This window comes from Sinocyclocheilus rhinocerous, unplaced genomic scaffold (assembly GCF_001515625.1).
Source record: "Sinocyclocheilus rhinocerous isolate Xijiao unplaced genomic scaffold, SAMN03320098_v1.1 scaffold3412, whole genome shotgun sequence".
Taxonomy (NCBI): domain Eukaryota; kingdom Metazoa; phylum Chordata; class Actinopteri; order Cypriniformes; family Cyprinidae; genus Sinocyclocheilus; species Sinocyclocheilus rhinocerous.
In genome coordinates, this window is record NW_015659932.1 from 22,624 (window position 1) to 37,979 (window position 15,356).

Consider the following 15,356-nt stretch of genomic DNA (forward strand, 5'->3'; position numbering starts at 1 on the left):
TTAATTAATTAATTAATTAATTAATTTATGTATGTATTTATTTATTTATGTATTAATTAATTAATGAATTTATTTATTTATTTATTTTTCAGGTAGTTGCCAAGACAACATTTCTCAATTTACTTTAGTTTAACTTGATGTACTAAAATAACTAAAACTAAAACTGAAAAAAAAAGTACTAAATTATTACAAATATTATTAAACTAAGATGAAAACAGAAAATATAAATATAAAAACAAATTCAAAGTAATATTAACAATTTACAAAACTATTCCATTTGTTAACACTGGTTAACTACATTAGTTAACATTAACTAGCAATGGGAAAAAATATCAAAATCATGTATTAATCTTACCAAATTTCAACATTTACGAATACATTATTAAAATCAAAAGTTGTATCTGATAATATTATTTAATGGACCTGGGCTAACATGCATTAAACAACAGTTGTATTTTTATTAATTAACATTAATAAATACCGTAATGTGCTCATTGTTAGTTCATTTTAGTTAATGGGTAACCAATGTCAACTAATGGAACTTTATTGTAAAGTATTAGCAAAAACTATAACAGCATCTCAATGATACTAAAATAGCAGAAACACACTTCATTTTACACAATTCAATAATAAGCTATGACTGACAGCTAACAAAGACTAACAGGTTTAAGAAAGACAAATCGAGATTGTCCCAATGGAACCTGCTTGAGTATATGTGGTGCACATACGACTGGTTGGGAATCACTGAAAACCTGCTTTGAAGGTCTTCCTTCTCGATTTGCCTTTTCTGCCTACAGTCCACTTCTGTTTTGCCTCTCATGTCTCGCCATAATGCCTTCCTCTGATTTCATATGAGAAGAACCTGTTGTCCACTAAAGGTTGTTTTTAGATGTCTCTGGTGGTCTAAAACGAACGAAAGCTTCCAGTCATGGCAGCCTCAACTTCTGTACTGTAATGAAGTCAAATCAACTTATCATTTCAAAATACATTCATCTAAAGGCCTCGTCACACGATAAGCAAGCATCTTGCACCACTGTGACCTCCACGACAAACAGAAGATGTAAGGAGTTTTTCAGCAACATGATTAATATGCAACTCCTATCTTAACAATTCCTGTCCACATTTTTTTTTTTTCAAACATCTCTCGTTTAATAGAAATAAAAAGGGTTGCGAACAGCGCTTCATGTTGACTTTAATATAGAAAAGCTTTGACTTTTTTGACAGAATGAATTTTCGGCATCTCCCAGCATGACTACTGCTCCGCTGTGCTGCAACTAGAACTCTCTGCTCCGGACGCTTGACATTGATGGATTAATTGCAGTCTGACATTGAGGCTCTTTATTTCAAACAGAACTTCAGCAATCTCTCCTCACACACATGCATGCATGCATACATACACACCTCTGTTTCTTTTCCCATTCCAGCTGCCCTCGGCATAATTAATGTTTTCTTCCATCATAGTCCCTCAAGAACAGACAGCACGCTTTGCTTTCCAAAAAAAAGTTGCTGCCAAAACGTCTATTTAACACCATGGCACTTCATTTCAATGGGAAAAAAAGACGGCAACACCCTCTCTGATTTGATGGCAATTACTTCAAATGACTTCCTTAACGAGCACAACGCACACAGTCGTTTAGTTAGATTGATTACTAACAGTTAACAGCAGATAGGAGAGTCATGAAGTCAAAGGGGGGGCATTTTTCCAAGCGCAGATTAAAGTTGTTGCTGGACTCATTTCCACCGTCACCGGTGGTCTCGCGCTGTTCATTTGTCATTCTAAGAATACTGCAGCTCTCTTCCAAAACCTAGTGAGTCGTCTTGCTGTCTACTGCCTACATAGGGAGCATCTTCATGATAATGGAATCTCATCTCCTCACTATTGATTCTAATAGAGTTTGACATTAGCATGTTGCTAAGCTAACCCTGTTGAAAAAACCAGCATATGCTGGTTAGGTGTGTTTTGAAGCTGGGATGCTGGTTTGAGCTGGTTTAAGCTGGTCCTTTGCTGGTTTATGCTGGTCCTTAGCTGGTCATGTGCTGGTCCTTAGCTGGTGTGCTGGTCTTAAGCTGGTCGGACCAGTTTAGGACCAGCACATGACTAGCATAAACCAGCAAAGGACCAGCTTAAACCAGCTCAAACCAGCATCCCAGCTTCAAAACATACCTAACCAGCATATGCTGTTTTTTTCAACAGGGAAAAACAAATAAATATTGAATACAAATGACTTTTTAATTAGATCAGCACTTTAAACAATATTTTCTGTACTATTCATTATATAACGAAACAATGGTTGTCCACATTTCTCTCAATTGATTGGAATACAGTTTGACATTAGCATGTTGCTAAGCTAAAAACAATTAAATATCGGTTAAATTTGACTATTTTTAATTAGAATAATACTTAAAACAATGTTTCTGTACTATTCAGTATATAATGAAACAACAGTAGTCTGTTTCTCAACTGATTGTAATAGAGTTTAAAATTAGCATGTTGCTAAGCTAATACCTAATAGTTGTCCAAAATTGTCATTTTTTAATTAGACGTGTTTTGCTCTATACTATTTAGAGTCTAATAAAACAACTGTAGTCTACATGTTTCTCAATTGGTTAGAATGGAGTTTGACATTAGCATGTTGCTAAGCTAACAAAAAATTGCCTAAATACTCATTTAAATTGTCCATTTATAAATAGTCAGAAACTTAAAACAATGGTTTCTATACTATTAAATATCTACTGAAATACTACTGTAGTCTTCAGTACATTTCTCTCAACTGATTCTAATAGTTTGACATTAGCATGTTGCTAAGCTAAAGGCAAATAAATATAGGGTAAAACAGAAATTATTATTATTATTATTTTTATTTTTTTAATTAGACAGAAACGTGAAGTTAATGCCAAACTCCATTCTAACCAACTGAGAAACATTATACATTATACAGTTGTTTTATTATTTTCTACACTGTAACTAATGAAATATTATAAACTGTACTCTACATTTTTCTCAACTGAGTTTGACATTAGCTAACTGCTAAGCTAAAGGGCACAAATACAAACTAAGTGCACTTTTAAATAGACTGAAACTTTAAACAATGTTTTTCTAGTGTCTAATGAAATAAAATATACATTTCTCTCAATTGATTCTAATAGACATGTTAGAATAGACTAATTCTAATATACTAATTAGAATAGACATTCTAATTAGCATGTTGCTAATGCTAATGACGCTAATACATACTGGATAAAATAGTGCTTTATATTCAGAATTAAAATAAATAAATATATATATACATATATAAATAAATATTAGTCAACATTTTTTACATCTTGATTTTTTTCTCTCACTATACTCCCAGTGCATCCTGGGATTGCTTCCTGCATGAAGGATACACACAAAGCTGCTTTAGATTTTAAACAAAGTGAAGCAAATATGGTGGCAACATAATGCAGCTGCTGGCGGCTTACTAGGTTTTGAAACAGAGCTCCAGATGTTTATCTGAAAAAGTGTTTAAAATCTTTCAAAAACACCATTAGAAGTCCACCAAAACATCAGCATGCGCAGACACTCAGAGATCCGGTGTGTTCGTGAGGTTAGTGTCCCTGACCGGTGGCCTTACCTTCGGTCCTCTCAGTGCGGGGAGTGAGGTTAAACTCGTCGGCTACTGTTAGGGAGGCATAAACAATTGTGATTGGTTAATTCAAGACGTTCCACCATTCCCAGACCCATGCAACTCATTCCATTACAGATGTTACTTGACATTTCCAAAGGCCAAACCAAGCGGCATGCAAATCACTCTGTGAAAGTGAGACAAGACGTGAGACAGAGACAGACGGTCAAAGTGGGAAAACCCATGAGATGGTGAGAGAGAATTTAATGAATTCTCATGCGATAACATTCAAAAGCATTGGGCAGATATATGTGTTAGGTGATTTTAGCTCTATCAACCAGGTGTAACCAGTTGCTTTTTTTTGTCCCTCTCAGTCTTATCACACATAGGGTAGAAACCATGAAGTCTGATTTTTGTATTTATTTTTTCTCTGTAATTTTCCCCATGTTGGCTCTCAAATCTGTCTTTAGACTGTTACTGGAGATTGTGTTCTTCTAAAAGCCTGAGAGGAGCAAAAAGATATACTCAACCTGAAGGCAGAAATGCCATTTGAAGAAAATGGCTCATCAGAACAAAACACAGGGGATTTGGTGGAATTGAAATGTGCTTCTAATGAGTCGAGAGGAGAGGGCTTGAAATGCTGTTCGTTTGAAATGACGGCCACATCTGTCCTCTCTAAATGCATTTCATTTATTTATTGTGTAAAACTGGGGAAGAAATAAGCACATTTCTCAGACTACTGCCTAAGTTTATCCAATTTTGTTAAAGGCAGCTCCTTTATTTATTTATTTATTTATTTATTTATTTATGTACGTACGTTTAAATTTTGGTGTCTGTAAGATATTATATTGATTTTTGAAAGAAGTCTTGTATGCAAAAATACAGTAAAACAGTAATATAATGGTATATTTTTACAATTTAAAACATCTGTTTTCTATGTGAACATCTGTTAAACTGTAATGTATTTCTGTGATGCGCAGCTGTATTTTCAGCATCATTACTCCAGTCTTCAGTGTCACATGATCTTCAGAAATCATTCTAATATGCTGATTTGCTCAAGAAACATTCCTGATTAATATCAGTGCTGAAAACAGTTGTGCTGCCCAGTATTTCTGTTGAAACCATGATGCATTATTTTTTTTACTTTATTTTTTATTTTGATGATTCTTTGATGAATAGAACGTTGAAAAGAACAGCATCTATTTGAAATAGAAATATTTGGATTTAATTTAATTACCTTGCAAAATAATAGTATTAAAAAAGTACTGAGTCCAAACTTTTTAATGGTAATATATATATATATATATATATATATATATATATATATATATATATATATATATATATATATATATATATATTGCATAAAAGTTACACAAAAAACTTAATATTTATATAAACAATTTTGATTATTATTTATAACTATTTATTATTATTATTATTAGTAGTAGTAGTAGTAGTAGTAGTAGTAGTATTTTAAAAGATCTAACAGGTGTCCTAACATAGTAACCATTACATTAATTATTAGTAGTACATTAATAATACATCAATACATTAATAGTTATGTTACGTTATGTTATTAAGTATGGTCATGATCCATTACGTGTCAGTAAGTAAGTGCTGTTTAATAACACTGAACTACATTCAGTTTGTGGCATCTTTAACCCTTTGAGTGTCCAAAAACTTGTTGGGGCTACTGTATATTTGTGGTACAGTACTGTATGCGTTTATGTGTGTAACATCTGAACACCAAAACGGATGTGTGTAATACACTTCAACTCACATATCCAGAGTCTAACTAAAGCTTGATGAGGCACTGAAACGGGTCTCATCTGCTGCCAAATGATGTTCCTTTTCCCTCTTTTTCTCATTTTTTAAAGTGCTATATCCCCTTCCGCTCATTTCACGTTTGCTAGTGAAGTGTAAAGAGCGAGACGTGTCTCGAGAGTCTAGTCTGGTCCTGACTGAGCGGGGCATTGGTCCAGTCTCAGGAGACTGTGGTCTTGATGTTGGCTGAGGATAAAGAGGATGAAAGCGATGTTTTATCTCCTCCGATTAGCCACGCGGCCACGCGGCAGAAGCTCTGCGTCTCCTGAGACGGGCCAGTACGCTCTCAACAACCCTGACCTGTCCTTGAGTCCCTCAAACCCACCTCAGAGGTGAGCTGAAGGCCTTCTCTGAGAGATGAGTGATACATATGTTAGTTAGGAGAGAAAGGGACGCAAAAAGTCAGTTTTTGACTTCATGACATCATTTGTAATGTTTAACAACTCTCTGTGCTCTTTTAAGTTTGGTGTAGTCATTGCTGTGCCTGATATTATTAGCTTTAACGTTAAGAGCTGTGCTAGCGCACGCACCCCGGCTCATATACCACGCTGCTGGATTGCAAAGGAACAGGAAGCAGCGAGGTAAGAGACAGGAAGTGGTTTGGGGAGTGCTGGTGTTGAGCGTGAGGTTACCTAGGTCCATACTCTTCGACTTGCGACTCGTGACGATCTCCAGTTGAGCAGCATCGCTGTACTGTTTGCTCCGCTTTTCTGACATGCTCTGCCGGCCAAAGCCTTCCCTCTGAAACATGTCATCCATATCTGCGTCTGGACAGAGTGTGCTGAAAGACAGGAGAAACATGACTTTCCTTTGTATTATTTATTATACAATTAGATTGAAATAACTGAAATATTATTATGCTAAATTATCAATAAAAAATGTATCAACGAACATAATAATAATAATAATAATAATAATAATAATAATAATAAACATTGCCTGTCATTGTTTTTTATTTATGTTTGTTTTTAATGAAAATATTAGCATGAAAAACCTGCAAGATGATAACAATAATAATAATATTTTCTATTATTATTTATTATATAATTTGATTGATACTACTAATATATTGATATAGCAAATGACTGATATAAAATTAATCAAGGAATAATAATAATAATAATAATAATAATAATAAACAAGCAAACAACAACAACAACCAAACAAACAAATACATAAATAAATTGCCTGTCATTGTTGCTTTTATATTTTATAGGGTTACTGAAAACTGAATATAACAACAATAATAATTATTATTATTATTATTTTATTATTTTTTTGCTCCCACTGAAAAATGTTGGCAACCTGTATAATAACAATAATGATATCTTCTTTTTTTTATTATATAATTTGATTGCTATTACTAAAGTATTAATATAATAAATGATTAATATAAAATTCATCAAGGAACAGAAAAAAAATAAAATGGAAATGGATTTGAAGTAAGAGAGATCGGCATGAGATTAACACACGGTAGAGTTGGAGCAGTTTTCTCCATCAGTCCACTATAGACTCAGCTCTACTCCACCCAACTCAGTTTAAAGCACTTTTCTTCCAGCCTTGCGGCGACTGTGTGTTTCCAGTCCTTGGATTACACGGTCACACCAGCGCCCAAACCCACCGACAGAAGCATCCCCTCAGTGCAACAGGAGGACAAACACATCAATGATGCATTGTTCATCCTGAATTCCTTTTTACTTCATAACAAACACACACACACACACACACACACACTGTGTGTCCCTGAGAGAACATAATGACAAAAAATATATCTGAGACATGAGATCTAGATACTGAAAGCAAGTGTTTCCAAACCGAAAATAAACAGAAACGGAGTAAAAACCAGCAAGATGCAGCAGAGATGGACTGGATGAAATGGAGGCCAAATATAGTGAAGCAGAGACTCACAACAGGACTGACCGAATGAAAAAGTTCCTAAAAAACATGGAATAATGTCCTGAAATAAAACCTGATCACTGGGTTTGAGCAATCTTCCTTTATTGCTGTAAAGACACAGACACAACCATGACTGCTTTCAGATCATGATGAAGAAATTGTTCTGGTCTTCAAACTGTCTTCAAACAAGTGGTTTTCTAAAATGCTTGCCATGATAGTAATGACAGCAGCATTGCATTGTGAACAGTGATATTTGTTACTAAAACAATAAAAAGGTATTTTCCTGATTTATTAGATAATTAATTAAAATGCTATTGTTCTTCTTATTATTATTTTTATTATTATTATTATTATTATTATTATTATTGTTGTTGTTGTTGTTGTAGTTTGTTGATAAATAAATAAATAAATACATACATACATAAATAAATAATGTATGCATGTATGTATGTATGTTTAGGACTCCTATGGCCTGACTGATTTATTAATTGATTGATTGACTTTATTATTTGGAATTATTTCTGTTAATTCATGTAATCATGTTATATTATTTATTATATGGTTTAATAATAATGGTAACACTTTACAATAAGGTTCATTAGTTAACATTAGTTATTATTATTATTATTATTATTATAAATTAGTCCTATATTTTTTAAGTCCTAGAAATTGAATAAAATAATCTGTACTGCAAATACCCAGAGATTTCATTGTTTTATTGTTAATTCTATAACATATTCTAATAAAACTGGGTTATTAAAGATGTGGATGCAGCATCACACAAAACAAAAGGTTTAGTTACTGATGCCGCTGTAGAAATACCCAGCCATATTTTTACTCATGATTAATTTATTCATAAAGTGCTTAAATGTTTATATTTAAAAATGTATATGTTCATGCATAAAACTTTAAGAAAAAAATAATAATAATGCATTAGTGAAAATCAGTGTTTGCGTCTCTTTACAATATTTTAAACAGAGTTCTAAAAGTTTAAAAGGCACTCGAGACTCGAGTTTCTCACTCATATTCCCTCATCAGAAACAAACGGAGGCGTCGCAACTTTCCCTGGGATTGAAATGTGTCAAAATCTGTTCCTGTGAGCCTCCTACTTACATCACGCTCACAGAAAACCTTTCCTTTAGTCCCCACTTTCCTCTTTAGTGTTTGAAGTCACGAATCCTTTTACTTAGAGTGAGTTTCATGCTGTTCATAATGCACTGCAGACCGATAGGAGCTCTGATGCAAATCGCAAAAACACGTCTGAACTTTGAGAGGAGCATGGGAGCAAAACAAGCTTTAGAGGATCCAACGACTGAGAGAGAAGTTCAGAGAATGGAGAGTGGATATCAGCGCAGTAACTGCTCTGGCCTCAATACTAAAGACTGCTGTGGTGTGAAGCGTTTGGTCCACATGTAGATGTGTAGGAAGTGTTGTATTAGCGAGGGCAGACGGGTGTGTTGTTGGTATTGATCGAGGTGTTATGATGCTTGATTAGATGCATGCCGTCTGCAGATATCGACTGGAGACAGAGAGCTCACCCTATGCTGAAGATAAGGTCAATATATTCTCTTTAGACTCTCAATTCCTTCCAAACTCCCTTGTAATTATTTTTGTTCTCTCTCTTCTAGCATATACAACTCCTTGACTGACTCACACACACTGGACTAAAGGCCTGATATACTTCAAGTTAAACTGAAAAATGAACTGGTGTGAAGTGGTTTCAAACAAGAGCAGACCAAAACTGAGTTCATTTGGAGTTTGAAACATTTTCTGGAAAAGTTCACTCCGGCTGGCAAACACCCTCAAACTCCCATTGGTCTGTGGTGATTATGTAATAAGTGGGTGTGGCTCTGTAGCTCCGCCTTTTCTGATGTGGAAATCTTCTCTGGTTCATTTCTTCTGTTCAGTCCGTCGAGGTCAGGTGTCCGTGAGTTACAACATGAACACACTGATGAACTGATTTATAGTGGAAACTAAAGTTGTCATTTTAATTGGAAGTGACACTGACAATGTTGTTGTTGTTTTTTTCATGTTTAATACTGTAAAGCTGCTTGCTTTAAAGCAGTCTATTGCATAAAGTGCTATAATTAAAAGCGATGTGACTTGACTGGAGTACCGAACTGCAAACATGGTGCAAACATCCACATCGCTATGATCAGATGCTTTCTTAACTGCTGTTTTCTCATCGCTGTCATGTTTGTATTTATTTTGTTATTGAGAGGACAGCACACAGCACATATTTACATATTCTTCTAAAAGCCAATCTCACCAGTGTCTATGTAGAATATCGCTCCAAAAGAGATTTCAAACTGCTTTTTACCCTTTTATTTTATTTTTATTTTATTTTATTTTATTTTTATTTATTCGTGTGACTATTAGGATTAGGGTTTGGTTTAGTGTTAGTGCTGTTAAATATGCATAATTTACTGTCACTGTTACTATAGTAAATACATGTAACAAGAACACAAGGGGTTTCCTATTTTTTTTATTATTTTATTTTAGTTCAGTGGTGAAATACTGTAAAATCCAGGCATGTTCTTGACAATACTCAATACAATACAATGATATTCACCACCAAAATCATCCCATGATAAAATGACTGTAACGGACGGCCTCCTATGACTTATCGCTCTACCTGCATTCATGAACGCATCTCAAGCAAACATTAGACTTTATTTAATGACCGTTATTACACTGGCTACAAACATTCATGCACACTGGAATGGCTGCTTCTGCTCTAACTAGGTCACTTTATTAATGTTTGTGGTTTGGCCCTGCTAAAGAGCCATTTGTCTTGAGAGGAGCCCTAATGTGTTAATGAGAGATACGCTTCTGTGCATGAACCCAGGTAACTGCTGCGAGACGCCATCCTTCACGACAGAGAGAAAGAGAGAGAGAAATAAATAAAGAAAGACAGAAATTGTGTTTGGAACAGCATACACTCTTAAAAATACAGGTTGCCGAAAGGGTTTTTTTTTCACCATAGAAGACCCATGTTTTTCTTAGTTTTTTTTCTCTTTCTTTCTTTCTTTCTTTCTTTGGATGGTGTCTCGCAGCAGTTTTATGTTGAACACTAACTGTGACTGTGAAAATAAAAACTCTCTATATCAAAAATGTCTCTATATTTTCTTCAACAAAAAAGAGGAGAAAAAATATAGACCTCTGTGAGTTTTCATGCTTGCGGTTGCCAGATGGCAAGAGTTTAAATCCCCCAATTAAAGCCGTGCTGTGTTTTACTTTATCTTCCCAATATGGCAACCATCCACATGTGGTCTTTCTACGCTACGGGAAAAGTGCTGATGATCTGAAAACATCGACAAACATGTAAGCTGGACTTTAGCAATCTTTATTGAGATATTCTGCTCAGAAGAAGTCAGCCTGTGTTCAATCACACATATGCTTCGACTAAATCTGCCATCAGGCATCAGGCACCAAGCATGATCTTGACTATATTTTAAATATGTACATACACTATACTGGACTATAAATGCACTTACGCAACCACAATACTAAGTCACAATACAAAGTCTTTTTTGATGTTGTTTTATTAGAAATGCATGAATATAATATGGAGTTACTAGAATTACTTTTAGGAATGTCACTGTTTTTGCTTTTGAGTTTATATTTATGATTATTTAATAAATCAGGAAACTAGATGAGGTCAAATTAACCATATGTATGCTTATAGGTGAAAGTGCAATACTTCTGATGGAATTTATGAAATCACAACAATCATGATTTTAATTTTGAGACTAGACTAAAAACTCATAAAAACTAAAAAGGAAATTTGACTAATACAAACAAAAAACGTAGACACATGGATGTCAAGGGATCTTCATGGGACCATCAATGCCCATAAAGAACCTTAATTTTTAATTTTAATTGCATGGGTAGATCCATGCAATTATTGTATGTTATTAAAAATGATCTCGACATATTTAACTCAGCTACCGCTTTAACCACCATAGCTGTAATAAAAAGGATTTCCTCTACCACGTTACAGACTATTTAGAATAGATTTCAGCTATGATGAAAATGTTATATCATGGTGAAAAGTACCCTAAATTTCCAACAGTAAGACTTTCAGACTTTCTGCTAAAGCGCACAGACCGTATGCATTATTACACACACATATTCAAGACAGGAGCAGCGTCACGATATCTCACAATGCTTCTGAGCCCAAACATTCAACTGAAGCCCAAACACTGATCGTCCTCCCTGCTGTCACCATCACCGCACTCGTTTATTTAGCAGCTCTCACATTTCAGCGCTGTGCGGAAACATAATGGGCTGTGATTTGGCCTTTATGACGGACGAGACATCACAAAACAATAGCTTAGGTCAACCAATGCGCTCCTCAATCACTGAATGCCAAAGACTACAACATTTTAATAATGCATAAAAAAATGACTCGCTGTTTGTGCTTGAAGGAAACATTTTATGGTTCAGAATGAGGTTTCGTTTTTGTTGTTTTGATGGTTTGATGTTTTAGGTGAGGTGAGAAGGCCGTTTGAACCCGGGACTGTGGTGATTAAAGACCGGCACTAAATGAAGGAGCATTAGTTGTCATCAAGCTAGCTGTGATTCTCTGGCTGATCTCCAAACGCAGTTAAATCATGTCTGCGATATATGTGCATGTTGCCCTAAACACACACTCTAGAGCAATTATCAATAATATTTTAAGCACAAACATTTTTTATTGTTTTACTTTAAGTTAACTATAATAACCCCACTACTATTTATTTATTTATTTGTTTGTTTGTTTGTCTGTTTACTTCATGTTTTTATTTAGTTTATTTATATTTTATTTTTAAAATAAATCTTATTTATTAATTAATGTATTATTATTATTATTATTATTATTATTAATTATTTTTTTATTTATTTCAATGTGTTTTAATATATATATATATATATATATACATACATACATACACACACACACACGGGAATCTTTTATTTTAATTAACAGACACACTTTTAATTGGATACTGATATGACTGAAGTCTTCATCTCATGTAAATGGACATCATTTTTCAAAAGTACGTTTATGATTACTTCTTTATCAGTGGAAATATCACTGAGTGCACCTTGAAATTGATCAAATATGCAGTGTACTTAATTCAACCCATTAATGTCCTGATGATTCTGAGGTAGGTGATAACATTACCTTGCGTCCTGTATCTGGACATCTTTGGGCCAGGATCCTGGCATTTCTGTCACAAATCCCATGTCATCGTGGGAGCTGGATGATGATTGGTCAGACAAGCGGGCAGGAAGAACAGGTGGCCTATCATCTTCAATGATGACTGTGTCGTCCTGGGGCATATTCACAGTGGGGGACAGCTGGAAGTGTCCTGAGACAGAGAGACGACAGAGAGAGCATATCAACATTATGCTGGGAAAAAGTGGAAGTGCTGATCTTTGAGATCGGCTTCACTGATCTGGAGGATAAACTGGCTTTGAATGACCACGAAAAGTGACTCAAATCCCTCAAAAAATGTAGGAAGTAAGGTGTACACTCAGATATGACCGAACTGTCCCATATAAACATTTATGCACCGCAAAAGCAACAATTACATTTGTGTCTGAAAAAAAAAATAATAATAACTTACTGTAAGTCAACAATCCCTAAAAAAACCCACACACAAAGCAGACGGAGCGTAAACGAAGATGTTTGAGCAGAACGAAAAGCACATGTTCACAATTAAAATGAGGCATTTCCATCCAAACATGAACTTCTGGAGTTCCGCTGTGTTTCGTTCCAAGTGTATTTATTTCAACTGTAAGTCATTTTGCAACTTTAGCAGCTTAAGAGCAATCAAATGTTATTGCTCCTAGATGAAAAAATAACACTGGCATCCTCCCAGCAAAAATAAAACTGAGATTTAGTTTCAGCTTGGCTCAGACAACAAAATACATGAACAGAAATAAATAAGCGTTTACGTGTTTTGCGTCATTAGGCCGAGCACACAACGTCTGAAACGTGCAGCTTTAGCATGATAACTATTTTACCTTCAGAAAAAAAAAAAAAACATGTGGATGTGAAAAGCAGTGCTTTTCATTTACGAGAGGTTAAACTCTAAAAAAAAATAAAAATAAAAAAATTTATAAAATAAAATAAAAATGAATGAATAATTGTGATTAATTTAAACAAATAAAACAAATAAAATAAAATATAAACAACAAAATAACAATAAAATAAAATGTAAAATAAAAAATTTAATTGTTGTGCACCATCACATTTTAAATAAAATAAATGTAAAAAAAATAAAATACAAATATCAATAAAATAAAAAATCAATAAAATAAAAATTAATGAATAAATATGATGAATTTAAAAAAATAAAACACAAATAAATATAAATAAAAAATACAATTGTTGTGCACCATCACACGTTTTAAATAAAATAAAATATTGTGTTGTGCACCATCATGCATGTTTCTTAGATTCTTGTTTTTTAGATATTGTAGCCTAGCGGTTAAAGATCTAGGATGCTAACTGATAGGTCATAGGTTTAACTTTAAGGGCAGATCACAAAATCAGCATTGTGTCCTTGAGGAAGTCAACTTTAGATCACTCCACGAGGGCTGTTTCTGTTAATAAGTGTATGTCATTTTGGATTAATCATCACCAAAATGACAAATTTGTAATTAGTGGAGTCCATTAGAGAAGCTTTGTCATGTCAATTTAGTGCACTGGCATCAGAGAGTACATGGTAAAAGGCCTCTTGAAACGTGTGAATGCACACACAATCCTGAACAGTAAATGAACGGCATGAATCTTCAGAAAGTGAACAGAATAATAGCACTGACTCGGCTTAACCGGGACTAACCCAACCGACAGAGACATTAACACTCCTGTAATGAACAATCTGCTGTGCTAAACTTCCATCGTTAAACCATCAACATGTACACAAGACGAAACATTTCCAAATATTTACTTGAAGATGAGCAGTGTTTTCACTTGCAGGGGTTAGATATGAAGACAAGTTTCATTTGATTTCATCAACATGACTGACGAAACATTAAGAAAATGCGAAGCACCGGTGGTTCTGGAGCTCTCAAGGTCGCCTGGACGTTTACAAGAGGCCTTGATGCTGCAGGCGGTCCGTCCCGGAGGACAGGGGTCACGGTGAAGATCCACGATAGCTTCCAGACCCCAGAGCTTCCATCTCAAGGCAATCATCCATAACACTGACTGGAGAAGCAGTTACCGAGCGGTTGCATCAGCGTATCAAAGACAGTCTCTCACTGCAGTGGGTCAAGGCCTGAGCAGTGGGTCAAGAAACAAGGGAACTTCTGTCACTGGTGCGCAGATACTGCACCGGCGTACAAATGAATGCAATGTGTGTGCGCCACTGTGAGAACTTGAATTTCACACTTGCTGAGGCGAGAATACATTTATACATGTGTGTACACCAAGATATTCACAGAAACATATGCACAGTCACGCTCAATAGCAGAAACCGCAAATAAAGCCAAAGCCCAACACATGACTGCAATAACAAAAACATAAACCTGAGGAGAAAAACATTATGATACTAACTGGGCAAATGTAAAGTAAAGTATAAATAATTTACATAATACATGTGACTTTAGACATCATTTAAAAAAAAAAATATATATATATATATATATATATATTTAAATGATTTTTAAACAAATACTATGACCTATCAATCATAAATATCAATATATTTTTGCTTTTTTCTGCATCTTCCTGCAAGTGCACCAGTGAAGTTTAATTTAACATTTTTTCCAAGAAATAATAATACAAAATTAAGTCTAACTACTTTGGAGAAACTCGACTGAAATTTTTTTTTCAAAAATATAAAAAATATTTTTAAATTATTTTAACTTTAATTCAGCATTTTTAATAAATAAAAAAAAATGCTGGTCATAGAAGAGTCAAAGAGTCACTGAGTTTATAAATGTAATTTTCTTCAAATTAATTAGCAAATTTGACCCTATAGCATATTAGATAAACAAACAAAACAAAACAAAAAATTGCCAAAGACCAAGATT

General features: G+C 34.3%; 1 protein-coding gene across 1 annotated transcript in view; it reads right to left on the reverse strand.

Moving 5' to 3' along the window:
• The window catches only part of LOC107724536 (partitioning defective 3 homolog), a 170,564-nt gene that overhangs the window by 17,228 nt on the left and 137,980 nt on the right, over nt 1–15,356 (reverse strand). The window contains exons 15-16 of the mRNA XM_016533515.1: nt 12,499–12,685; nt 6,065–6,213 (exon numbers count right to left, since the gene is read on the reverse strand). Of these exons, the coding sequence (XP_016389001.1) occupies nt 6,065–6,213; nt 12,499–12,685 (336 nt within the window). The remainder of the gene's footprint in view (nt 1–6,064; nt 6,214–12,498; nt 12,686–15,356) is intronic.